This window comes from Chiloscyllium plagiosum, unplaced genomic scaffold (genome assembly GCF_037043375.1).
Source record: "Chiloscyllium plagiosum isolate Xiang-an unplaced genomic scaffold, Cpla_swu_hap1 HiC_scaffold_20, whole genome shotgun sequence".
Taxonomy (NCBI): Eukaryota; Metazoa; Chordata; class Chondrichthyes; order Orectolobiformes; family Hemiscylliidae; genus Chiloscyllium; species Chiloscyllium plagiosum.
The window spans coordinates 52,974,232-53,000,124 of NW_028270158.1; the positions used below are offsets into that span (position 1 = coordinate 52,974,232).

At 40.2% G+C, this 25,893-nt stretch overlaps 1 protein-coding gene across 1 annotated transcript in view; it reads right to left on the minus strand.

The window, feature by feature from the left end:
• rnf216 (ring finger protein 216) overlaps positions 1 to 25,893 on the minus strand; it is a 229,897-nt gene that overhangs the window by 136,707 nt on the left and 67,297 nt on the right. Inside the window, exons 5-12 of the mRNA XM_043711263.2 lie at positions 25,400 to 25,476; positions 19,537 to 19,627; positions 17,180 to 17,344; positions 13,664 to 13,778; positions 12,652 to 12,791; positions 5,722 to 5,772; positions 3,214 to 3,351; positions 1,627 to 1,775 (exon numbers count right to left, since the gene is read on the minus strand). Coding sequence (XP_043567198.2) covers positions 1,627 to 1,775; positions 3,214 to 3,351; positions 5,722 to 5,772; positions 12,652 to 12,791; positions 13,664 to 13,778; positions 17,180 to 17,344; positions 19,537 to 19,627; positions 25,400 to 25,476 — 926 coding nt within the window. The remainder of the gene's footprint in view (positions 1 to 1,626; positions 1,776 to 3,213; positions 3,352 to 5,721; positions 5,773 to 12,651; positions 12,792 to 13,663; positions 13,779 to 17,179; positions 17,345 to 19,536; positions 19,628 to 25,399; positions 25,477 to 25,893) is intronic.

Below are 25,893 nucleotides of genomic sequence, written 5' to 3' on the forward strand. Positions count from 1 at the left end.
TAACAAGTTGATGTATTAAAGAAATCAGTAAATTACCAAATTCAGAATAAAGGTAACCCAGTCAGCCATGATTGAGCACACTCAACTTCGGGTCTACAGCATTTGTGACTAAACTCTGTTGGTTTTAGTGGAACAGCTTTGTTAGCTCTGACTCAAACCACCAGGTGGAGCAGGACATTGAAGCAACTGCACCTTGCAATGCGGATTGACAGCTGGGTTTTGCCGAGCTTTCCTGTTTACAGTATCCCACTAGTGCATCAACAAATGGCCTGGTTCAAAATCATGGCAGGAGCAGAAATAAGAACATTGCAAAAGGAAAAGGTTAGGATATTAAATTTAGTTCCTACTTTAAGAACTGATTGGAAGAATGCCTTCCAAGTCCCTGGAGCCTGCTCTGCCATTCAAATAAGATCAAAGCTAATCTTCTACTTCAACTCTACCTTTTCATATCCCCTATCCCTTGATGCCCCCAGAGTCAAAAAAAACTCTATTGATCAAAATTGCTAATAAAGTCAGTCAGTAAGCATTCACAGCTCCGAGGTAAACAATTCCACAACATTGAGTGAATTTCTCATCTCAGTTCTAACTAATCAGCCCCAAATCCTCGACTCTGCAACCAGAGAAACAACTTCTTCACATCAAAGCCTCTACAGATTTTTAAGCTTCAAAAAGATTCCCTCTTGTCCTAACTCTGGAAAACACAGGACCATTCTATTTAATTTCCTCTCATAGGAGAGGTCTCTCCATTCTAAGAATTAATCGGGAGCACCTTTGTTGAACCCCCATGGTGGAGACCGTCGACAGCACTCCACATGCTGTACCACTAAAGCTAAACATAAACGCACCAAGATTTCTTATTTCTACACAAGATAAACGCTAAAATAATGCACTTTGTATAGCAACTTCATGTTTAAATGCATTTTAAAAGTAAATATTTATGTCAAGTCTTAAGTCAGCATTAGTGAAAGATAATTCTTCAACACAGACAGTATTCCAGAGGCTAGAACATACAGACAAGGCTGCCATCCCATTCCATTACTGAGGAATGCTTAACTTCTAAAGATGTCCTCTTTAGGACAGACATCAAATTGAGACCCCATGTATTCCCGTACATAGACACAAAAATTTAAAGATCAGAAAATTACCTGAGATGCCCTGGAAAAAAATTAAACTCACAAGCAATATCATTAAAAGCTGATCACTTGGTCATTATCACAGAGCTGCTTGTCGGACATTGCTCTACACAAACTGGTTTCTTCATTTCCTTCATAACAATAGCAACTTCCCTTGAAAATAACTTAATTGGCTATAAGTCAGTTCTGAGGTTCTTGAGATTGTAGGAAATGTTTTGCAATTAAGTCTTTCTTCTTCTTTATTTAAAGTGAACCCTAACAGTGCTCAGATAAACACCATTTTTACATCGAACAATCGCTCGAAATACTTATAAATAGTGATCAATCCCAGCAAATAACTCACAATTGTAACTAATAAATTATTTCTAAACCAACCTATTTAAACACGTTTTAGTGTACCCTTAAGGCATTATCTAATAAGCTGCATGCTGGTTCAACATTGGTCTAGAATTGGTTAATTGAGAAGTACAGAATGTGTGTATGAGATACCAACCGTACTAGCTCATCAGCACATGCAGTGGCAACTGCCTCTTCTGCTTGACGTTCATAGTATTTGCATAGTATGTTCTCTGGCAATACCTTTTCCAGTTCACCGTTGAGGAACGTGCAGCTACAAGAGCTATCCATACAACACAACTGGGACTGAAAACAAAAGAAAACTAGACACAATGATCCATTGAAAAATTCAAAAGGCAACTGTTTGGCCACCAAAAATTAATTACCAAATGTATTAACTTGTCAACATCAGACAAAGTTGATTACAAACAAATGTTAAGTGAATAATTAAATTTAATGATCATTTAAGATTTAAATATAAATTTAAAGTCTCTTTAAGGCAGAGACGATATTTTTCTCAGATGGCTGAGTCTTTGGGAACACTCAGCCCAGACAGCAAAGTCATTGCCTATTCCTGTTTGAAGTTAGAGGTAGATATTGACAAACAAAGAAGTCAAAGGTTATCCAAGGCGAGTCAGGAATGCGTAGTGAAGGCTCAATTAGATCAGCAATGATCTTATTTGAATGGCAGATCAGAACCAACAGGCCCATTCCTGCTCCAAATTCATGCTCTTCCAGGTGTGTTTGATATTATCTTCAACTATCTCATTCTGAGTGAGAATTTTGTATTACATAGAAAGCCACAAGACGAACAAACCATGAAGCCAGTGATATTTAAATCCCACTTGTCAGTATTTTCTTCTCAACTCCTCAGTGTTCCACCATACCTTAAAAATAGTTTTTCCCGAATCCCTCATCCTTCATATATTATCTCCAATCTCAGATTCTCAAATTTGGTTTGGTCATGGCATTACAAATAAGAAAACTATTCTGGTGGACTTCAGATTGTTTCTCCAATACCAGATGTTTGTGTGAAATTTATTTGCTTCAACAGGTAACAATATCATCCTGGAACAGACTTCCATCAATCCCATTCTAATATTTGAACCAATTGACCATGATTGGTTTCTTAATAATGTCTGTCATCTGGCACTTTAAGCACTCCCTTCTGCTTACCCAGAATTCAACACAAAGAAACATTTAACCTGTGTTTTTTGGTTAATGATCGAAAGTTTTAGCTTGTTGTATTTTCCTTTTTGTACTGTACGAGAGGGATGCATTATGGCATTCCAAATACCAACTTTGTACTTTTCAATCATTAATTTCCCTTGGAACTCTCTCATTTGCATGATGACCATATTTACATAATACTCATCCAAAACCCATTTCCTTCAGACCAGGCGCTAATTGGACTGTCACAGGAGCAACTAGTCAATTGAAAATCCCGAACTAACCTGGCTTCTTCTGATACACATCATTTTCAACTTGCCATTCATACAAATACAGATCAATGGTAAGAGATTTAGCACAGAACAAACAAAAAAAAAGTCTTTTTAACTCTTTGGTATGCAAGCTACTGCCAAACTTCAGACAACTTATACAATGAAATAACTTTAACTAGACAATGTCAAAAAAGTAGTGGATGATGACAGAATCCAGGTCTTATTATTCTACGTACACAATTAAATCTCAAGGACGCAAGTCTTCAGTTTATCAAAGGACACGTTTTAAATTAAGACTTTACCTTGCCAGCTCCAAACACAGCCTCTTGTGCATATTTTATGAGGCATTCTTTACAGAAGAGGTGACCGTCACTGCACTGTGTCAACTCCTCAAAGGCAAATTCTCCATAACAGCAGCCACATTCAATCAGCTGTCCATCCTGTGTGCAACAATCATGGATTTATTTGCTATTCAGGATTTTTTGACAATATGAAATTTTATTTCACTTTTTATCAAGTTCAACTAATCCAATAATTTAAAATAAACTGAAACAGTGGATTACTTCAAGTCTGTTTTAAATAATTCTGCAATTTTCCTCTAGTCTCTCGCAGACAATATTAGGTAGAAAACACCATGAATCACATACCATCTGGCAGTGATCATCAGCATGCAATGTCCTTGATGCTCTTTGGGAAGAGGATGTATAGGACTTGCCAGATGGCCCCAAGCAGACTGTCAAAGTTATATGGCAAAAGGCCTCCTCACCAGCACTTACAATTACCAAGATGTAGCTTGGCGAGTGGGGAGAAAGGGCCTTTTCTTCAGATACTTCCGACAACATCTGATCTCAACTTCCTGTACCTGGGGGATCACCAACTCAGCAACGTCCATAACTATGTGCTGAGGGACACACTGAAGCTTGGGACAGCCACAGCGATACAACTGGGAAGAACTACTGCCTGAAGCCTTTGAGACTTTGTAAACTGAGCTGCTAGAAACTGTAAAATCCTTTTGGCTGTGCACCTTATAAGGAATAAACATTGTAAATCAAGAAAATTGAAAATGTATTGAGGCACCTCAGAGTGGAGCATGCTGTATACAGAAAAACATTATATCTATTATACCTTCTATAATTTCCAATTTGAAATATTTTGCCCTCAGGCTGTACAGCTGACAAGGAATGCACTTTGTGAAAATTAAGTCTATTTCAATAGCATTGAGTAGAACATGCTGCATGGGAATAAGCTGAATTTTATTGCAAACTGTCTAAGTTCAAGTCCCAATGCTTTGTAATTTATTTCCACAAATTTCCAAACCAAGTGTACTTTTGGAAAATCAATTCTATGAAAACTTGGTCAATTCTGAATAGAAGGCAATGATGAAGTGCGACAATAAATTAAAACCATGCTCTCTCATTTGCAGTAGTTACATTGATTGTGACAATCATTCCACCTTGTTGCTGATCCTTCCCAAGGCACAGTTCCAACAATATACCCGGTTTTACCAATCCACATTTTGAGAGCCTCACAGAGAAAATGATAGATTCAAAGGGTGCTTTTAAAGTTGTATTTAAGATTAAGCTAAAAGTAGGCTTATCTGAACCAGACAGAAATGATAGTCAGTCAGGTTAGCTTTAGCCATTTAATACATAAAATAACTGAATCCCTACAGCGTGGATTCAAAATTGAGCAAAGTATGATTCAAGTAGAAAAAAAATGAAGATGCACAACGCATATTATTTTGTTTTGAAGTGCCATGCTTTATCTTTTGATGCTGGTGAATTAAATGACGGGTGCATGGGCATCTGAATCATTAAAGTAATAATTGGCTAATGACAGGAGAGTAGTTAGGAATATCTGCTGAAATTAATAGAAAAGTTGTAAAACAGCAACTCTATTCCAAGGACAACATTTTAACAGAATTTATGCCTAAAAAGAATGGTTTACAAGAATTATTAATTTGAACAAAAAACTTTTTTTAACCCTTGGTCTAAAGATTCAGAAGCATCCATGCTTATGAATATAGGGATATGTATTATGGGCTTTACTAGAATGAAGAGTGCTGCACAAGGGATGGAAAACAACGGGTCAAAGACTTGGCTATGGCTGCATGATGGTTGGCAATTTGCACACATGCTTCCTGCCTATAGTTTTGGAACTGTAGATTTCCATATGGTTCTTGAGAAATGGGTTTCCATGTAATTTTATTCATGGCTCCTGAAGTTTGTAATACAATACTGGACTCCATATTTTCTTTGTGGAATCAGATGACATCATTCAAACCACGTAATGAACTATCCAGACAGTATATATATAAAACGCCCACAATAGTTTGGGAGAAAAAGGCAAAAGAGGAATACTATTCCAGCTTGAAGATAAATATTCACAATGTGCGAGATTTCAAAGCAAAATGCTGGAAATACACAACAGCTCTATTGGCATCTGGAAAGAGAAAGTCAGTCGAGTACAAAACTGACATAGAAGCGAAGAAATAGAATTAAGGATAGGCAAAAACACAAATTCAAAAAGTTTGCATTTATTTACAGCAGTTCAAGATATAATCTATGCTTGGATGGTTCCTAGCAGGCCTTTTTTCAACAAACTGATCAGCAGAACAAATCCCATCTGTTTTAAAAATCAGATCACAGAGGAGTTGCAGCAATGTTTTAAGATGATGGAACATTCAGATGTCTCTCAGCTTTTGGGAGAAATCAAGGTCACTTCTAAAGGTAGTATGAAGTTTGCTGCTACTCAAGTTGGAAATTAGAAACTAATGTGGAGACTTGAGATGCCATACAACTTGCACTTACCTTCTGATATTGTTCTTCGTTCATTTGCATAGCAAATTGAAAATCTGCATACTGCAAAAGAAAGAGAATTATAAGCATGGTTCCATACGTGACTGGCAAACCACCTAACAGTTTGGTTTTCTTGGTGTGCTGCTATATCACTTCCCAATCTCCATTTAAGGCACTGATTCTTTACTGAGATGTGGTTTCATAGATCCCAGGTAGTTTCCAGTATTTTAACAACTTTTTCATGTGTTACGTTAGATAAGGCCAGCATTTCAAAGTTAACCCTGTCTTCACATGGGCACACATAGCAGGAATCTCTGGACAGAAATCTGGAATAGGAATTCTCACAGATTTACTCTTTACTGGACACAAGGCACTGAGACTAGCTGCAGCAGCCATACCCTGCCTGGATGAAGATCAACAAATTCAAGAGGAAGGGGAATTTTCAGATTCTGACTCAGTTGCTCCTTGCATGAACTCATTCAGGACTTTTCTTTTCTCTCTCCTAAATTTTCTGAAGGAGTCATGACTTGCAGGTGCCAGTGTTGGACTGGGGTGGGCAAAGTCAGAAATCATATGACACCAGGTTATAGTTCAACAGGTTTATTTGAAATCACAAGCTTTCAGAGCGCTGGTCCTTCATCAGGTGAAGTCACTTCACCTGATGGAGCAGCACTCCGAAAACCTGTGATTTCAAATGAACCTGTGGCACTCTAACCTGGTGTCATGCGACTTCTGCCTGAGGGAGAATATCATCCTATTTTGAAATTATTGACTCATCATAAATTCAAGGGTTGGAGCCTACATGATGCATTTTACTCTTCAAACAGCTATTTTGTTTTCTAAGTGGTTGCACAAATTGCTTTTCACATCATCAATCCCAAAAATACCACAGTTACTCATGCCAATAGCGAGTTCCAGGACTGTACATTATTTAAATTTGGTACAAAGATCTAATTTTTTTTTTAAACGAGCGCTTTCCCAAGCTATCCTCCACTTTCAAATCCAACCACGTCAGACAACATACAACCTTTGACTCACTGTATGAAATATCAGAAGAAATCCATTAAAACCTCTATTAAAACATAGACCAGGATATATAATAGAAAGCAAAACTTGAGAAGGAAATGAAATGAGAGAGTGTGGAATGAGAAAAGGAATAGGTAAATAAAACACAGAGCAGAGGATCAATTGATTACAGATTGCAAAGCTAAACCCATCTATTCTCATGCAAAATTCTTTCAAAGTTAATTACACCACCGCAAACAATGTCCAGCTGCCATCAGTACTGGTTAAGAAATTCTACTTGGTACCATTGTCATTGGTATGAAATAAGACAATGCTTCACATGAAGACGTAAAATGTAAAATAAAAATGCAACTGCATGCAGATTGTGAAAGATGCTGCAGTTTGAATTTGAAATATTGTTGAAGCTAAAGTGTGCTGGCATAAAGAGCATGCAATATACATAGAAGCTGTTTCACCAAACAAAAAGTTACAAGGTAGAACGATTAAAGCACAGTATACAGCTATGTGGTACATCGAGTAAACACCAGCTCTGTACAACTCAGTACCATCATCATGATCTTTCGCCACAACCCTGCAAAGATTTCCTATTCAGATCACTGTCTAAATTCCCTTTTCAAAGGCATGACTGAACCCGTCTCCTCTACAATCGTACACGTGTTCCTGATCATAGCCACACATGTAGAATAGATTTTCTTCACGTCACTTTTTGTTCATTAGTCATTTACCCTATATCGTCATTCTCTGATCCTTGACCCTTCTACCAATGCAAACAATATCCCCGTGCAAACTCCACAGCCCTGGCCACTTTAGGTATCTTTGTCAAATCTTCTCTCAACATTCTAAGTAGAACAGCACAACCTTTCTAAACCATCCATACAACAGAGGACCCTAATCTTGGAACCATTCCCATAAATCTATTCTGGATCTTTTCCAAAGTTCTTCTGAAATGTGGTAACCATAAATGGAGACAAGATTCAAGGTGAGGCCAAATTTGAGCTCCACAAGGATTCATCACAACGTTTTTTGCTTTTATACACTCCTCTATTTACAAAGTCTCTGGTCCAGCATTTCTTTTTGATCATTTCTCTCTGTTCTGCCTCCTTCAGTTAAATGAATATTTGAATGTTCCCACATCATCATTAGACTGAACCATTTAAGTTATCTTATCCACATTAGATTCATATTCCCCTCATACTTCATACTCAAGTCTTCAGCTTCACATTTTCTGCATTAGACTTCATCAGCCATGTGTCTTGTTTGACCAATCTGTTTATGTTCTCTCAAAGTTAATTCCGATCCTCATTACAGTTAGGAGTACTTCCAAGGTTTGCATCAACTGCAAATTTCAAAGAGATGCTGTGTACCCAGAGTCTAAATGTAACATAGATCAAGAGCAGCAATGGCTCTTGCACTGACCTGAGAAACATAAGCATACACTTGACTAAAAGCAAAATACTTAAAATGTTGGAAATCTGAAGCAAACACAGAGAATGCTGGAAAAACTCAGTAGTTCTAAAGGATTTGTGGAAGGAAGCAGAGTTAATGCTGGTCCTGGTAGGACTCTTCTTCATATTGGAAAGGCCATAGAAATTAAGTGGCTTTGAATACTTTTCGGAGTAAGAGCGCAAATGGAATAAAAGGTTCAGTGCAAAAGATAAAGAATTGTTAATAGTGGAGGAAAAAAAGTGAGAAGCCTGTAAATTAAGATACCAGACAGAGAGAACGATTGTTTCTAATAAACAAGACAACTGTGCGTTTGTGTGTGGGTGTGCTGAGAGTGGCAGCAGGCAGAGAATGTAAGACATAATGCAGAGTGTTCACGAAGTTACTGAATTCAATATTGAGGCCACAAGGCTGTAGTGGAGTTCCTAAATGGAAAACAAGCCTGTGTTGTGTTTCATTGGAACATTACATTGGACACAGCCTGGTAGATCGCTTGGCGGACTACTTCCACTTGATTCCATAGTAATTAGCATGACTGCTTAGTTGCTTGCTATTTTATAGCAACAGAGAAGATAGGTGGAGGAATAGGTCATTTAGCCCCTCAAACCTTTTCAATCATTCAATACAGCCACGGCTACTTACAGAGCTCAATATCCTAACCTTGCCTTCCTCACCATATGTGTTAATCTCTTTAGCCATAAGACCTCCATCGACCTCCTTCTTGAGAACAGTGTTTTGACCACAGCCACTTTCTGAGAGTGTGAATTCCACAGGCTTTTCTCTCTCTCTTCAACCATCTGGAACATCCTTCCTGCATCCAACCCTCCCAATTTTCTGAAATACAATCCTAACCTACTCAACCTCACACGTCAGTCTTGCCATTCCAGGGATCAATTTGGTAAACTTTTGCTGCACTCCCTCTATAGCAACTGCATCCTTCCTCAGATGAGGAGACCAAAGCTTGACACAGTATTCAAAGCGTGGGCTCATCAATGCTCTGCATCATTGCAACAAAACATCCTTGGTCCTGTACTGGAATTTCTAGCTATGAATGCCAACATATAGTTGGCTTCACTGCCTGCTGCATCAGAAAACCTACTTGCAGTAAATGATCCAGAAGTCTAAAGTCCTCCCTCCTAAATCATCTATTTAGCCATGTGTTCATCTGATCTATATTCCTATTCCTATACTCAGTAGCATGTAACACTGGAAGGAATCGAGTGATTATAATCTTAGTTGTTTTCCTCTTTAACCTACGACCCAACTCTCATTTCCTAATGGAGAACCTCATTCATCTGTTTTTATTTCAGAACCTACATCACTTAGCACTACTGCTAGCTGTCCACCCCACCAATATAAATTGACAGAAGTCAAAGTGAACAATTGGCCTCTTAGAAAATGAATCTGGGGAGATGGTTATGGGGAACAAGGAAATGGTAGAGGAGTTAAACAGATATTTTGCACCAGTCTTTACAGTGGAAGATACTTTGAACATGCCATTTATACTAAAGAATATGGGGGAAGAATTACGAGACAAGCAGTATTAGACAAAGCAATGAGGCTAAAAGCAGTTAAGTCCTTGCATCTGAGGAACCGAAAAGAAGTAGCCACAGATATAGTGGGTGCATTGTTTGTAATTTTCCAAAACACCTTGGATACTGAAGTCCTGGAGGATTGGAAAACTGTCAATATGACACTCTTATTCAAAAAGGGAAATGTGTTGGAATCAATTATTAAGGAAGTGATAAACAACACATTTGGGAATTCAATACCTATTCCAAGCTGAGTTAACATGGCTTCATGAAAGGGGAATCGTGTCTAACTAATTTATTACCTTTTAAAGGACACTCAACCAGCATGGATAGAGAAACCAAACACCACAGATGGGATTTGAACCCACAATCCCTGGTTTAGGAACTCATTGCTTTATCCATTAGGCCACTGGATTTGACCCTCTTTGCTTCCTATCTGGTAACCAATTTTCTATCCATCTCAATATACTAACCCCAATCCCAAATAAGTTTACGCATTAATCTGTTATGTGGGACTTTGTCAAAAGCCTTCTGAAAGTTCAAATAAATCACATTTACTAGTTGCCCTGACGAACACGAGTTTTACCCTTGAAAAACTCTAGAAGATTTGTCCAGCATGATTTTTCTTTTATAAGCCCATACTGACTGTCTGATAGTGCGCTTAGAATGCAGTGGTACAGTGACAAAATCCTTGATAACACTCTGTTGCATTTTCCCCCACTACCAATGTCAGACCCACTGGTCAATAATTCAGATTTCTCTCAACCTCCCTTTTTAAATAGTTGTAATGCATTAGCTACCCTCTAACCTGTAGGAACTGTTGCAGAGTCTACACATGTGTGCACAACTGGCAAACTGACTGGGCAGAATTTTATTAAATATCATTTATAAGTCCATACATACCATTTTAAGTGCATTACTCTCGTCAATCCTCAAGGTGAAAAAACAAAGTCAAGGCAATTCAACATGAATTTGCTTTCAACAATCCTTGTTGGCTTTCCTTTATTAGACTGCACACTGGTGTAATTAACTTAATATTGTCCCGAATTATAGCTTCTACACACTTGCCCAAAGGTAAACTGATTTGCCTATAGGTATTGGATTTATTGCTGCAACTTTGTACTTCCTTTCCTACTCTTATTGCCTTTGGGTGCATTCTACCAGCCTTGGTGACTTATCAACTTTAAATAATTCTTTTTGATCAATTTCTAGCTGATCTGGAATCTCAACTGTCTCCTCTTTCTCTCTGATCCAAACTGCATTATCTTCCTTGGTAACAACAGATGTAAGGCACTGAATATGCACCAAAAGCAGGTCATATACCATACAGCATAAAAACAGGGCCTTTGGCCTACCGGGTCTACGCTGACCAATAAACATACTACACTAATCCTACATATCTGCACTTGTTCTACAGTGTACCAGGCTCTGACATTTTAAGTGCTTATCCAGATGCTTCCCAAATGTTGCAAGAGTATCTGCCTTTTCCAACCTCACAGGACAGCGCTTCCCATGTCTTTTGCCTTCACAAATTCTTCCTCCTTTTGGTCCTTGATCAGCCCCACTCCTCGTCTATTAACATGACTACAATAGATGCTATTGCTACTAACCTGTTGTTAGTAGCAATTCTATTTTTATACTATTTGTCTGTCATTTCTTCCTCTAAAATTTCTATGTTCAGGCTGGCTGTCAGTCGTCCTATCAATCTGTTATTTACATCATCTTTGTTTCATCTTATTCACTATTGTTCTTGCCATGCATTGTGCAGGGTCTTGATTTGTCCTACTGTCAACCGCATGGGAATGTACCCGATCCATATATGAAGCATATACTTTAAAGGTGGCCCATTCAAGTTTTGCCTACCAAACTTCAACTTATCCAGATAATTCTCACTACAATGATGAGATCAGTCACAGACTGGTGACTGCTTTGCAGGACACCCTTGCTCTGCGGAGACAACTCTCTTCAGTATAGTTCAGAAACCTTTTTCCTCTTCAGTCCTTCACACAGTCACCATTCCAGTTACATTGAGATAACTAAAGATCCCATCATCATTAGTCTATAGCTTTTGCAAGGACATGAGAGACATACGTTGAAACTATGACACCTTCCCCAACTAGCTGATAGCATATGGAGTACACTGAATTGATTTCTATTTCTCAACTCTAATAAAATAAAAAGGAAAAGGACTCTCTCTCGGTCTTGAACAGTCAAGACTGTTTCTGTCTCCTCAGATATTGCCAGATGTGCTGAATTTCTACACAGAGTCGTGAACACAGCCCAGTCCATCATGCAAACCAGCCTTCCATTCATTGACTCCACCTACACTTCCCGTTGCCTCAAGAAAGCAACTAACAAAATCAAAGACCCTCTCACACCCTTTTATACTCTTCCATTGGACAGAAAATATACAAGTTTGAATATGTGTACAAACTGATTCAAGAACAGCTTCAGGCTCTTGACAGACCTCTCAAATGTTAATTTTGATCGCTGTCCCTGCACCTTCTCTGCGGCTGCAACACTGTATTCTGCACTCTATGTTGCTACCCTGATGCACTTTGTATGGTACAATTTGTATGGATAGTACATAAAACAACAATCTTCACTGTATCTTGTTATGTATGACACTAAATCAAACTCAAACACTGTGCATTTCTCTCTCTATATACAATGTTATTCTCAATAATCGATGCAACCAGGATTCCACTGTCTTTCTCTATCTTTTTTGAATATCTTTAACCCAAATGGAGAATCTTTTTTGTCTGAAATAAAAGGTTTTCTGCTCAGCATTAATAACACAACACAGACCAATGCCTTGTGCCTGGGTATAAGATATGGAGAAATTAGGATCCTGCCCACAAAATTTTTAAAACATACACTTGAGATAAAGTTTAAGAATTTTGGAACTTTCACTGCTGTACATCTTGAGCATATGATTCACCTCTTCCATCTCTTTCATCTTCTGATGGAAGAACTCCAGTTCTTGTCGCACTAGAGGATGAAGGCCATCCCGCTCATACGATCTCCAGTGTCGTCTTTTGTTTTCTAGAAAGCGCATCTGTCTCTCTATTTTAAAGGCACCTGAGAAAATTGCAACAACAGCCAGAATGAGAAGCTTCCAATCACTATCATTTCCAACAGTGCAAAAGTGAACATGTACAAATTGTTGGACAAGCCGATATATAAATTTATTTTGGTTTTCCAACTTTTTATTCTTCTGCAGTTGGCCACTTTACACTTCAATGTTTTTTAGCAAATAAGACGCACAAAACAAATGCTTAAGGCCTCACTGAAATACTTGAAACTTCACTGGAGGTAGAAACTCATGCTATTATCAGACATATTATGGTAACACTATCTGGCTTTCATTAAAATGCTGGTCCTGGAATACTTTAAGCTGTTCCCAACAAATGGGATTAAAACTGAATCCACAGCAGCACAAGTGTTGCCAAGCACAATAAAAGGACACATTTGCATATGTTAGCAGACAGTTTCTGCTGGACTGTTAAACAAGAGTGTTCCCCTTATTTTTCAACAAACAAGTCAAATGCGAATCTCACAAGGAAGACAAGAGACGCAAATAATCTCTGGTTATTCAAACTGTTCCTCAAATGTGGCTGTCAATAAACTCAGTAATAGGCCGTAGATGAATATCACATTTTGTTGCACATGTTTATGGGTTAAAAAAATCAGGATGTTGTGTGTAATACATAGGATATGTTAACACTGACCCCAACATTCTGCATGCTTGTGTCAAGAAAAGATGATAGCTTTTTTTTCCCTGAATTACGGAAATGAAATACAAATGGGATTGGAGCCAAATCATTTAAATACAACAACAGGCACTTAAACAATTATGGCTAAATTTGATTTGGACTATCTCAAGGTACATTAATCCAAACTCAGGACCTAAAGCATGGGCATTCCATACAGTAGCAATTTTCATTCCTTACCTTGTTCAAATTTGAAACTGATTGAATTAGATGAGCTCATTTCTTTTCGTCTGCTCTTTTTTTGACTGGATTGTGGCGAGTTTTCCTGCCATTGCTTAATAGCATCTGATAAGGCCTTAAAAATAGACAGCAGGAAAAAAAATTATAACAACAGACATGGTATACAGTTCATAGAACAAAAAAAAAGAGTTGGTCCTCAGATTTATCATTCACAAACTAAGTAGTTAATAAATAAATCGTAAAATAAAAGCAATCATAAAAAATTTAAAAAGTGAAGTTCCTTTTGCTACAGTTAGCTATTTAAGTGCAATTTCCTTTTATGAATGGAAAGAATTCATAAGGTTTTTACCCTATGTCTGTTGATGCATCTGCATGAATGTCTTTGAATAATAAAATTAAGCTTACTTAAATCACAGTGGCATTTATGTAATATTGATGATAGGTCACAAATCGGAAAAAGAATTTTATTCAGAGCAATAATTAGCTTTGAAATTTAAATTAAAAGCAAAATGAAATAAAAGCAAAGAAGTTTAAAAAATACAAAAGCAAGTTTATATTTAGAGATTAATGCAATATGCAAAGCTGGAAGACAGCAAAATGACAATTTTGCTCAAAGGACCTTTGCTTGTTTTGTATAAGATATATTATTTGTACAAAATCAACACACATCAGGAACAAACATTTACGCACCACGCATTTTAGAACTTTTTATGTAAATCACATTGCTAGGTAAATTCTAGAATGCTTTCGGCACGCTTTCTTTTATTGGTCAGAGCATTAACTGTAGGAGCTGGGACATCTTGTTGCAGCTGTACAAAACATTGATGAGGTCACATTTGAGTGCGATGTGCAATTCTATAATAGGTCGCCCTACTATAGAAGAAAAAAATTATGAGGATGCTACCTGGACTAGAAGATTCGAGTTAAAAGCAGAGATTGGGACTTATAATCTCTGAGGGGTGATCTTATGGAGGTCTATAAAATCATGACAGGCATAGATGAGGTAGATAAGCAACAGTTTCTCCCCATGGTAGGTAAGGGAGTCCAAAAGTAAAGGGCACATGTTTAAGGCAAGAGGGGAAGAGATATAGGAGGGGCAATTTTTTTTTCCACACAGAGGGTACTGAGTATCTGGAACAGGCTGCCAGAGGTAGTTGTGGACAAGCAGGAGGCTGGAAGAACACAGCAAGACAGGCAGCATCAGGAGGTGGAGAAGTCAACTTTTCAAGTGTAACCCTTCTTCAGGACTGGGAGAGGGTGTAAGGGGAAACAGCAGATTGGGGAGTGGAGGGTTTGATGAGGTGGGGATAGGTAAACACAAGTACAGGAAATGACCTGGCTTGTCGATGGAAGGAATGAATCCAGTTGGTAGCTGAAAGGAAGGGTAGAGGAATGGAAGGGAGGGGGAGGGTCTGAGAAGGAAGTCGGGGACAAGAATGGAGATTATGTGAAATTTGAGAACTCAATGTTGAGTCCTTTGGGCTGTAGGCTACCCAGGCGGACAATGAGGTGCTGCTCCTCCAACTTGTGGTCTGATTCGCTATGGCAATGGAGGAGATAGAGAATAGTCATGTCGGAAAGGGAGTGGGAACGGGAATTAAAATGGGCTGTAACTGGGAGATCAGGTTGGCCCCTGTGGGTCTGGCCGAGATGCTTAGCAAACCGTTCCCTAAGTTTACGTTTGGTCTCCCTGATGTCGAGAAGACCACGTCAAGAGCGCCTAATGCAGTAAACTAGGTTGGAGGAGAGGCATGTGAGCCTCCGTATCATTTGGAAGGGCTGTTTGTGGCCCTGGATAGAGGTGAGGGGGGTGGTGTGCTGGCAGGTTTTGCATCTTTTACAGTTGCAGGGGAAGGTACCTAAGGGTTCAGAAAAGTTGGTGGGGAGACAACATTCATTTCCTCCCTGTCACCCAGGCATCTGCTTGGAGGAGGAGACATTCCACTCCCAAATATCCCAGATGCCCACTTATTTTGAACAATGTGCTTTTCCCCACTCTGTCATCCAGACAGCTCTCCACTGCATCATCTCCATTCCCCAAATTCACTACTCTAACTCCCTCCACCAAATGTCATAAAGACAGGATCCTCTTGTTCTCACCTACCACTCCACCAGTCTCTAGTCTCCATCATCCTTGAACACTTGCGCCAACTCCAACTAGATTCCACCAAGAAAACCTTCCCCTCCCACCCCTCTCTGCCTTCTGCGAGGACTGTTCCCTTCACCAATCCTTGGTTCGTGCCACTCTCCCAAACAACCACTCCAGCCTCGGACAACTATCTGTGTGGAGTTTGCACATTCTCCCTGTGTCGATGTGAGTTTCCTCCAGGTGCTACGGTTTCCTCTTGCAGAACAAAGATGTGCAGGTCAGGTGAATTGGCCATGCTAAATTGCCCATAGTTAGTTAGGTGTACGAGTCTGGGGTAAATGTAGAGTAATAGGGTAGGGGAATGGGTCTGGGTAGGATATTCTTCAGAGGGTCAGTGTGGACTTGCTGGGCTGAAGGGCCTGTTTCCATACTGTCGGGATTCTATGATTCAAAGAAAGATGAAAGACCGACTTGACATCCCAGTCTCCTCCCATTTTAATTTCCCTTCCCACTTCCTCTCCAACATGACCATCCTTGGCCTCCTCCATTGCCACAGCGAATCAAACCGCAAATTTGAGGAACAACACCCCATCTTCCGCCGAGGCAGCCTACAGCCCGGTAGACTCAACATTGAGTTCTCCAATTTCAAATAACCTCCCTTTCCAAACCCACCCCCTCCCTTCCATTCCTCTTATCAACCTTCCTTCCAGCTATCAACTGGATTGATTCCTTCCTTCTACTAGTTTTCTCTTATCACTATTTCACTACCCCCACCCCCCCCAAGCCCCTTTACCTGCAGCTCCCCTTACACCCAACCCCAGTCCTGAAGAAGGGTTACACCCGAAATGTTGATTTCTCCACCTGCTGATCTTCCAGCCTCCTGCTTGTCTACTTTGGAGTCCAGTATCTGCTTTTTTTTGTCTCTAAAGAGGTAGTGGCAGAAGCAAGTACAATTTCTTCATTTAAGAAACATTTAGACAGGTACTTGGATGGGATAGGTATGGAGGGATATGGACCAAATGCAGGCAAATAGGACTAGTTTATTTGTGAAAACTGGGTGGCAAGGACGGATTAGGTCAAAGGGCCTGTTTCCATGCTGTAGACGTCGATGACTCTATGAGAGTTAACTTCAGGAAGCTGTTAGCTTGAAATCTCCAATCAATGTAGCCTCATTTCTGGTTATTGATATTAGATTACACAAGTTTTCATTTCCTTATATAAGCAAACTTTAACTGTGTCATTGATCTCGAGTAAGTAAGTTGCAAAACATAACATTGAGTGTTGTGTGTGCACGCGCAAACATGTAAGTAATACATGTCAACATAACATAAGTACTGGAATAGATCTTTATTTAAGATGATTATGAATAATCAGTAACTAAAACAAAACTGAAAAGGAGAAAATAAGAAGCACCTGATAATACAAACCTTGCGGGTGATTGCATAGTGTCCCTTGAGCTCATGTAAAGCCCATTTGATGTCTTGACTGTTTAACATTTTAAAATCTGCCATGAGGAGGTCAGAAGCCTGAAGAAAACACTGCTGGTTCACAGGAGCAAGCTTCGAGAAGTCAAAAAAGTCCATTTTGGGTTTCTGTTCAGTACAGAACACATACACATGCACAAATTCATTAGCACATAACAACTGATCAGATAAGCATCTCATACCTAAAAACAAAGCTGGCAAAAATGTTTTACTTTTTCCCTGGAAACCATTCATAAGTGGAAAAATAAACTCAAAGAACATGCAATATGAAGTTCTGGACTGCAGAAGCTAACAGATATCTTACCACAATTCCCATAACTTGCACGATGTATACTACACACAAAAACAAAAACTGTTTGAGAAACACAGCAGGTCTTGCAGTTCTGTGGAGGAAAAGCAGACTTAACATCTCTGGTCCAGCGACCCTTCCCCAGAACAAATGATAGCTAGGAAAAGGTGGTATAAATGAAGACAAGGAGAGGTACGGGGAGCAAGTGATAGGTGGAGCTCGAAAGCCAGACAGTTCAGCATACAAAGTGATGGATAATTTTAAGCTAGGGAGAAAGAAGAACTGTTAATGGGACCATGACAATGGGTTGGTTGTGCTGAAGGCAGCCCATGGCATAAGGCCTGAGATGTGGGTAAAGGACATGGAAGGTGATGCTCTGGTTCTAAAATCATTGACCTCTATTGAGTCCTGAAGATTGCAGGGTTCCCAAGTGGAACACGAGATGCCGCTCTTCCAACATGTGCTGAGCCTTTGTGGAGTGCAGCAGTAAGTCTGAGATAGAAATACTGGCCAGGGAACACAGTGGTGTGGCAAAATGGCAGGCAACTGGAAGCTCGGGGTCATGTCTGCAGAAAGAATGTAGCTGTTCTTCAAAGCGGTTGCTCAATCTATGTTTTGCCTCCCCAGCGTAGCGGAGAACACATTGTGAACAGTGAGTGAGCTAAGTGCAGGTAAATCTCTTCTTCATCTGGAAGGTGTACCTGAACAGGCAAGTCTTACACTTTCTGTGATTGCATGGGAAAGTGCTGTATGGATGTGGGGAGGAGCTGGGAATGGAGGAGGTTCAGACCAGGGTGCCCTGTATGGACCAGGACCTGTGGAATACTGACAAGGAGTAGGAGAGGAATGTATATCTGGTGGTGGCATCCCACTGGAGGCAAATGATCCTTTAGATGTGGATGCTACTGAGGTGGAAAGTGAGCACCAGGAGGACTTTATCGTTGTTGTGCGAAGGAAGAAAAGGGGTGAAGGGCAAAGCGCAGGAGATGTCTGACGTTTCAGAAGTCTTTGTCAACTATGGTGGTGGGGAAAGATTTGGACATTTCTGAGGATCCTCTGCAAAAAGTACGAGAACAAATACAACAGATGAAAAAACTGGGAGAACGGAGTCAAGTTTTTACAGGAAGCAGGGTGTAAGGATGCATAGTTTGGGTGAGAAATGGCAGCACTGTAGTGGACAAGGTTTAGCCAGTGTAATGACTGTCACCAGGGTAGCCAGGTGGATCTCACAGAATATAAAAGTTTCCTGACTGGATCAGGTTAATAGCCCCAATCAGGGAGCCAAAAGATATGAACAGGAATGACAGACATCCTGTTCACTTTGAGGGAGCTGGATCATCGTCAAGGACTCTCCACGTGTAAATAAAGGGCAATGTGGTGTCAGGATACTGATCTCTGTGGAGTTATTTCACAGCCATTGCGCAGAAGTGGAAAGAGATGTCAAGGAAGAAAAGGGAGTGTAAGAGATGGACCAGGTGAAGATGAGGGCAGAGTGGAAATTAGAAATGAAATTGATAAATTTAAATTCTGAATGAGACGGAAGGATCCAGGTGGAGGGAATTTGATGGAGGTGGGTAAAGGGGACTGTGGGATGGAGAGCGTACTCTAGTCCAAAGAAATGGCCACAAATGCAGGGCAAGAATTCCATGTCATGTTGTGCCTCAAATTCATTAAGAGGGATAAAACTAAGACTTCTGCTAAGTATAGACCATTCAGCAGAGACAGAAGGTCAGAAGGGATAATAAATATATGAGACAAGCAGTGGGGTTGTGAGAAGGAATGGAAGCAGATAGAAGTGGCGGAGAGGAAGGCTCCAAAGGGGCGGGGATACCTCTGGGCTGTTGCAGCTTGTCCTTCATGCCTGAAACAAAGTCTAAGCTAGGATTTCGTGGTGTCATGTCCTCCTATCCTCTGTGACTGTAGACAAGGCATGCTGCACAGCAAAATAACTGAAGCCAGTTATTTTGCAAAATGATGTTCCATGTGAAATAACAAGGACAAACCAAGTTACCTCTTCATTACTTTCAAGCAAACTGCTGCTGTGTGAGAAAATTAAATTCTTCTTCGGATAATCAGGATTTTCCAGGAGATGGTTACACAAGCTGAAAACAAGGACAGAAAACATGTCGATATAAAATTTATTTCAATTGAAAATCAGCTTCCTATCAATATCAAACATAAGGGGAAAGTTTTCCAGTATACATTGACTAAGCAAAGAGCAATGCGAATCTAAAGGAGGGGATGAATATTTATATTTTGTATATGAAAATGCAAAATTTCAGGACTGACTACAACCACACAAGATTTGATACCTTTGGAAAAAAAAGGCTTTGCCTTACTTAACTTTAAGGTCTTCCATACATTCCTGACCAAACCATTAATTAGTAACAGTTCTGGCAAGTCCATCAGATAACCTTACTTTCATATTCTTCACCCATTCTTGCCCTCTGTGACTAGTTGCATGTGATCAACAAAGCTTTAGGGAACGACAACTGTCAAGCCAGCAGCTGTTACCAAAGGAACATTTCATTAAGATGACAGATGAAGTTGTGGGAAATTAAACTCTTAATATCAAATTCATAAGACCATAAGACATAGGAGTGGAAGTAAGACCATTCGGCCCATCGCGTCCACTCCGCCAATTAATCATGGCTGATGGGCATTTCAACTCCACTTACCCGCATTCTTCCCGTAGCCCTTAATTCCTTGTGACATCAAGAATTTATCAATCTCTACCTTGAAGACATTTAGCGTCCCGGCCTCCACTGCACTCCGCGGCAATGAATTCCACAGGCCCACAACTCTCTGGCTGAAGAAATGTCTCCGCATTTCTGTTCTGAACTGACCCCCTCTAATTTTAAGGCTGTGCCCACGGGTCCTAGTCTCCCCACCTAACGGAAACAATTTCTTAGCGTCCACCCTTTCCAAGCCATGTATTATCTTGTAAGTTTCTATTAGATCTCCCCTTAACCTTCTAAACTCCAATGAATACAATCCCAGGATGCTCAGCCGTTCCTCATCTGTTAGGCCTAACATTCCAGGAATCATCCGTGTGAATCTCCGCTGGACATGCTCCAGTGCCAGTATGTCCCTCCTGAGGTGTGGGGCCCAAAACTGGACACAGTACTCCAAATGGGGCCTAACCAGAACTTTATAAAGTCTCAGTAGCACATCGCTGCTTTTATATTCCAACCCTCTTGAGATAAATGACAACATTGCATTCGCTTTTTTAATCACGGATTCAACTTGCATGTTGACCTTTAGAGAATCCTCGACTAGCACTCCCAGATCTCTTTGTACTTTGGCTTTATGAATTTTCTCACTGTTTAGAAAGTAGTCCATGCTTGTATTCTTTTTTCAAAAGTGCAACACCTCGCATTTGCTCACACTAAACTTCATCAGCCATTTCCTGGACCACTCTCCCAACCTGTCTAGATCCTTCTGCAGCCTCCCCACTTCCTCAGTTCTACCTGCCTGTCCACCTATCTTCGTATCATCGGCAAACTTCACTAGAATGCCCCCAGTGCCTTCATCCAGATCATTAATATATAACGTGAACAGCTGCGGCCCCAACACTGAACCCTGCGGGACACCGCTCGTCACCGGCTGCCATTCCGAAAAAGAACTTCTTATCCCAACTCTCTGCCTTCTGTCAGACAGCCAATCCTCAATCCATGCCAGTAGCTCACCTCGAACACCAGGGCCCTCATCTTGCTCAGCAGCCTCCCATGTGGCACCTTATCAAAGGCCTTTTGGAAGTCGAGATAGACCACATCCACTGGGTTTCCCTGGTCTAACCTACTTGTCACCTCTTCAAAGAATTCTAACAGGTTTGTCAGGCATGACCTCCCCTTACTAAATCCATGTTGACTTGTTCTAATCCGACCCTGCTCTTCCAAGAATGTAGAAACCTCATCCTTAACGATGGATTCTAGAATTTTACCAACAACCGAGGTTAGGCTAATTGGCCTATAATTTTCCATCTTTTGTCTTGATCCTTTCTTGAATAATGGGGCTACAACAGCGGTCTTCCAATCATCCGGGGCTTTCCCTGACTCCAGTGACTTTTGAAAGATCTCAACCAACGCCTCCGTTATTTTCTCAGCCACCTCCCTCAGAACTCTAGGATGTAACCCATCAGGGCCAGGAGATTTATCAATTTTAAGACCTTTTAGCTTTTCTAGCACTCTCTCTTTTGTAACAGCAACCACACTCAACTCAGCCCCCTGACCCCCTTTAATTGCTGGGATATTACTCATGTCTTCCACTGTGAAGACTGACGCAAAGTACTAATTAAGTTCTCCTGCTATTTCCTTATCTCCCATCACTAGCCTTCCAGCATCAGTTTGAAGTGGCCCAATGTCTACTTTTACCTGTCGTTTGTTTCTTATGTATTGAAAGTATACTATCATTTCTAATATTACTGGCTAGCCTACCTTCATATTTGATCCTCTCCTTCCTTATTTCTCTCTTTGTTATCCTCTGTTTGTTTTTGTAGCCTTCCCAATCTTCTGATTTCCCAGTGCTCTTGGCCACTTTATAGGATCTCTCTTTTTCTTTGATACATTTCCTGACTTCCTTTGTCAGTCATGGCTGTCTAATCCCTCCCCGGATAATCTTTCTTTTCTTGGGGATGAACCTCTGTACTGTGTCCTCAATTATACCCACAAACTCCTGCCATTTTTGCTCTACAGTCTTCCCTGCTAGGCTCTGCTTCCAGTCGATTTTCGTCAGTTCCTCTCTCATGCCCTCATAATTACCTTTATTTAACTGTAACACCATTACATCCGATTTTGCCTTCTCTCTTTCAAACTGCTGAACTCTACCATATTATGATCGCTGCTTCCTAAGTGTTCCCTTACTTTAAGATCTTTTATAAAGTCTGGTTCATTACATAGCACTAGGTCCAAAATAGCCTGCTCCCTTGTGGACTCCATGACAAGCTGTTCCAAAAAGCCATCCTGTAAGCATTCCAAGAATTCCCTTTCTTTGGATCTACTGGTAACATTTACCCAGTCCACCTGCATATTGAAGTCCCCCATGATCACCGTGACCTTGCCTTTCTGACATGCTTTTTCTATTTCCTAGTACATGTTGCGCCCCTGGTCCTGACCACTGTTAGGTGGTCTGTGCATAACTCCCATTATGGTTTTTTTGCCTTTGTGGTTCCTCAATTCCACCCACACAGACTCCACATCATCCGACCCTAAGTCATTCAGTGTCATAGATTTAATTTTGTTCTTAACTAACAAGGCCACCCCGCCCCCTCTGCCCACCTCCCTGTCTTTTCGATAAGTTGTAAACCCTTGGATGTTTAACTGCCAGTCCTGAACCCCCTGCAACCATGTCTCTGTGATGCCTACCACATCATAATCATTCACGATGATCTGTGCCGTTAGTTCATCTACTTTGTTACGAATGCTACGAGCATTCAGGTAAAGTGCCTTAATGCTAACATTCTTATCATTAGAGATATTGGAAGTCATAAGATGTCCTAAATTATCCTTCCTTTTTGTTGCATTCCTAATCTGCCTCAAGGTTAAATCCACCTGCTATCCTCCTGCTTATCCTTCCATTTAACTGCACAACGTTGTGCATTAAAAAGCACTTCAACTCAATAAAATAATGTTTTATGTTCTGCAACTACCTGCGTTCTTGAAAATGTGTTCTATTTTCAAAATCAAGTTTTAGACCACACACATATATGTCAAAAAATGTTTTGTGGTAGCAAATGTTAGTTTCACAGTTGTGACTTTTAACTAAACAAATTTGATATCATAGTCATGATGTGGCCAGACAAAGTGAGATCCATAAGTGAGGTGTTAACTCAAATAATGAGTAAAGGAGAACTAAGTCATCCCATGATTCACTAAAATCCTTAGACAGCACCTTTAAAACTCACGGCCATTTTCATATAAAAGAACAAGGGTAGCAAATTCATGGGAACACCAAAACTTTCAAGGTCCCCTCCAAGCCACTCACCATCCTAACTTGAAAATATATTACAGCACCTTCAATGTCACTGGGCCAAAATCCTGGAATTCCCTCCCTAACAGCCTACAGAACATGGACTGCTGTGGTTCAAGAAAGCAGCTCACCACTGCCTTTTCAAAGGCAACCAAGGATAGGGAATAAATGCTGACAAGCCAGCGACGCCCATGACTCAAGTGAATAAAACAAAAGTGATGCTGTCATGCACTTTTTAGTGACCACGTTGGTTAAAGCTTAGCTTAGAAATGATCATTGTTACAAAGAGTCAAAGAAAAGATTATACTAAAAAGCTAATACTGGAATAATATGTTCAATTTTGGGTACCACACTTCAGAAGGATAACAAAGCCTTAGAAAAGTTGCAGAGCAGACTTATCAAAATGAACCAAAATTAAAGTGTTTCAGTTATGTCAAGAGACTGCAGATGCTGGGTGCTTGTTTAGATTAGATTAGATTAGATTACTTACAGTGTGGAAACAGGCCATTCGGCCCAACAAGTCCACACCGACCCTCCAACCAGCAACCCACCCAGACCCATTCCCCTACATTTACCCCTTCACCTAACACTACGGGCAATTTAGCACGGCCAATTCACCTCACCTGCACATCTTTGGACTGTGGGAGGAAACCGGAGCACCTGGAGCAAACTGTGAGAATGTGCAAACTCCACACAGACAGTTGCCCGAGGCGGGAATTGAACTCGAGTCTCTGGCGCTGTGAGGCAGAAGTGCTAACGACTGTGCCACCGTGTCGCCCTAAGAAGTTGACTGCAGTGAGCCTGACGTGCTGTTAAGACATTTAATATCATCAAAATCAAGAAGGACTCTGATGGACACTTTCCAGTGGCAAATGGACAAGATCCCAGAGCACACAGTGCTCAGGCGACAGGCAAAAGAAGTTGAGATTATTTGAGGATGTTGAAGTGACCAGGAATGCATTTCCTGAAAAAGAGTCTCAAATATATTCAACACTAAATTTCAAAGGAGACTGAGATACATATTTGGAAGGAAAAACATTGAAGGGTTATATAGAAGGGCAAGATGATGACCTTGTGATATTATCACTAGACTATTAGTCCAGGTTCAAATCCTGCTACAAAAAAATGGTGAAATCTGAATTAAATATCTGGAATTAGGGGCCTAATGATGACCACAAAAAAAACATCGGAGTCACTAATGTCCTTTATGCAAGGAAACTGCCATCCTTAACTGATCTCGACTACATATGACTCCAGACCCATAGCATTATAGGTAACAATTAACTGCCCTCTGTGCAATTAGGGTAATTAATGCTGGCCGAGACAGTGGCACCCACATCCCATGAATGAAGTTTTAAAAAGTAGTCAGTGTGTAGGATTAGCTTGTTCGGTCTAATAAACAGGCAGTACAGGTTTGATGGGCCAAATAGCTTCCTTCTACACTGTAGTAGTCTGACTGCAGAAACACAAAATCAAATATGCAGTGCTTGAAACTGATAATATTCGAGAAACTCTCTCTCTGAAGAGGTGGAATTATATACAAGAACGACTGCAAGAGCAACAGCATTCTCAGCAATACAATACTCAAGAAAAGTTATTGGGTACACTAAATTGGTTACATTTGCAGTACCCCATTCTGTGTGTTTTCAGGGTTAGTTAGCTCAGTTGGCTGGATGGCCAGTTTGCATCAATTCCCACAATTTTTGTCATCCTCAAGGTCTGCACTTCTTAACCTCTTCCATCGCCTGAGGTGTAGTGACCCTCAGGTGAAACCATCACCAGTCGCTTCTCTCTAATAAGAGAGCAGCTCTATGGTCCATAATGATATTAGCGACTTTATTGTTACTTCTATTTTCCACAAATTACAGTATCACATATTCCTCCATCTAATGATTAGAATGACTTACACATTTAAATCCCAGATTTCGTTTGTCGTTATCAGTTCTTCAACAAACTGTTCTTCGATATCAGGGAACAGATTCACCTGTAAAAGTCAAGCTGAATTAAAATACAACGCTAGAAATGCAAAATCTTGATTAGCCGAATATTACAAACAAAGAATTTCTGTATTTTGAAACCAAACTGAACTTCTAATGTCCATTGCACTAAATTGTTCCATTAACCCCAAAATCTGGGCAACTGAGACTCTGGATAAAAAATTCTGAAAAGTTGGAAGAGGGGGTGACCATTTTTCCATAAGAGTCTGAGACTTCCACAATATTTGACTAATTATGAGTTACAGAGACCTCTTGCTATTCAATGACGTACAGCTCCCAACAAAACGGGTCAATGCTGTCCAACCCTATATATCATTTCATTTGACACCTCGCCAGCACAAAAAAAAATCAAACCATTATTAGTCTGGAGGGTTCAAAACATAAGCCACGAGAGGTGAAAGTAT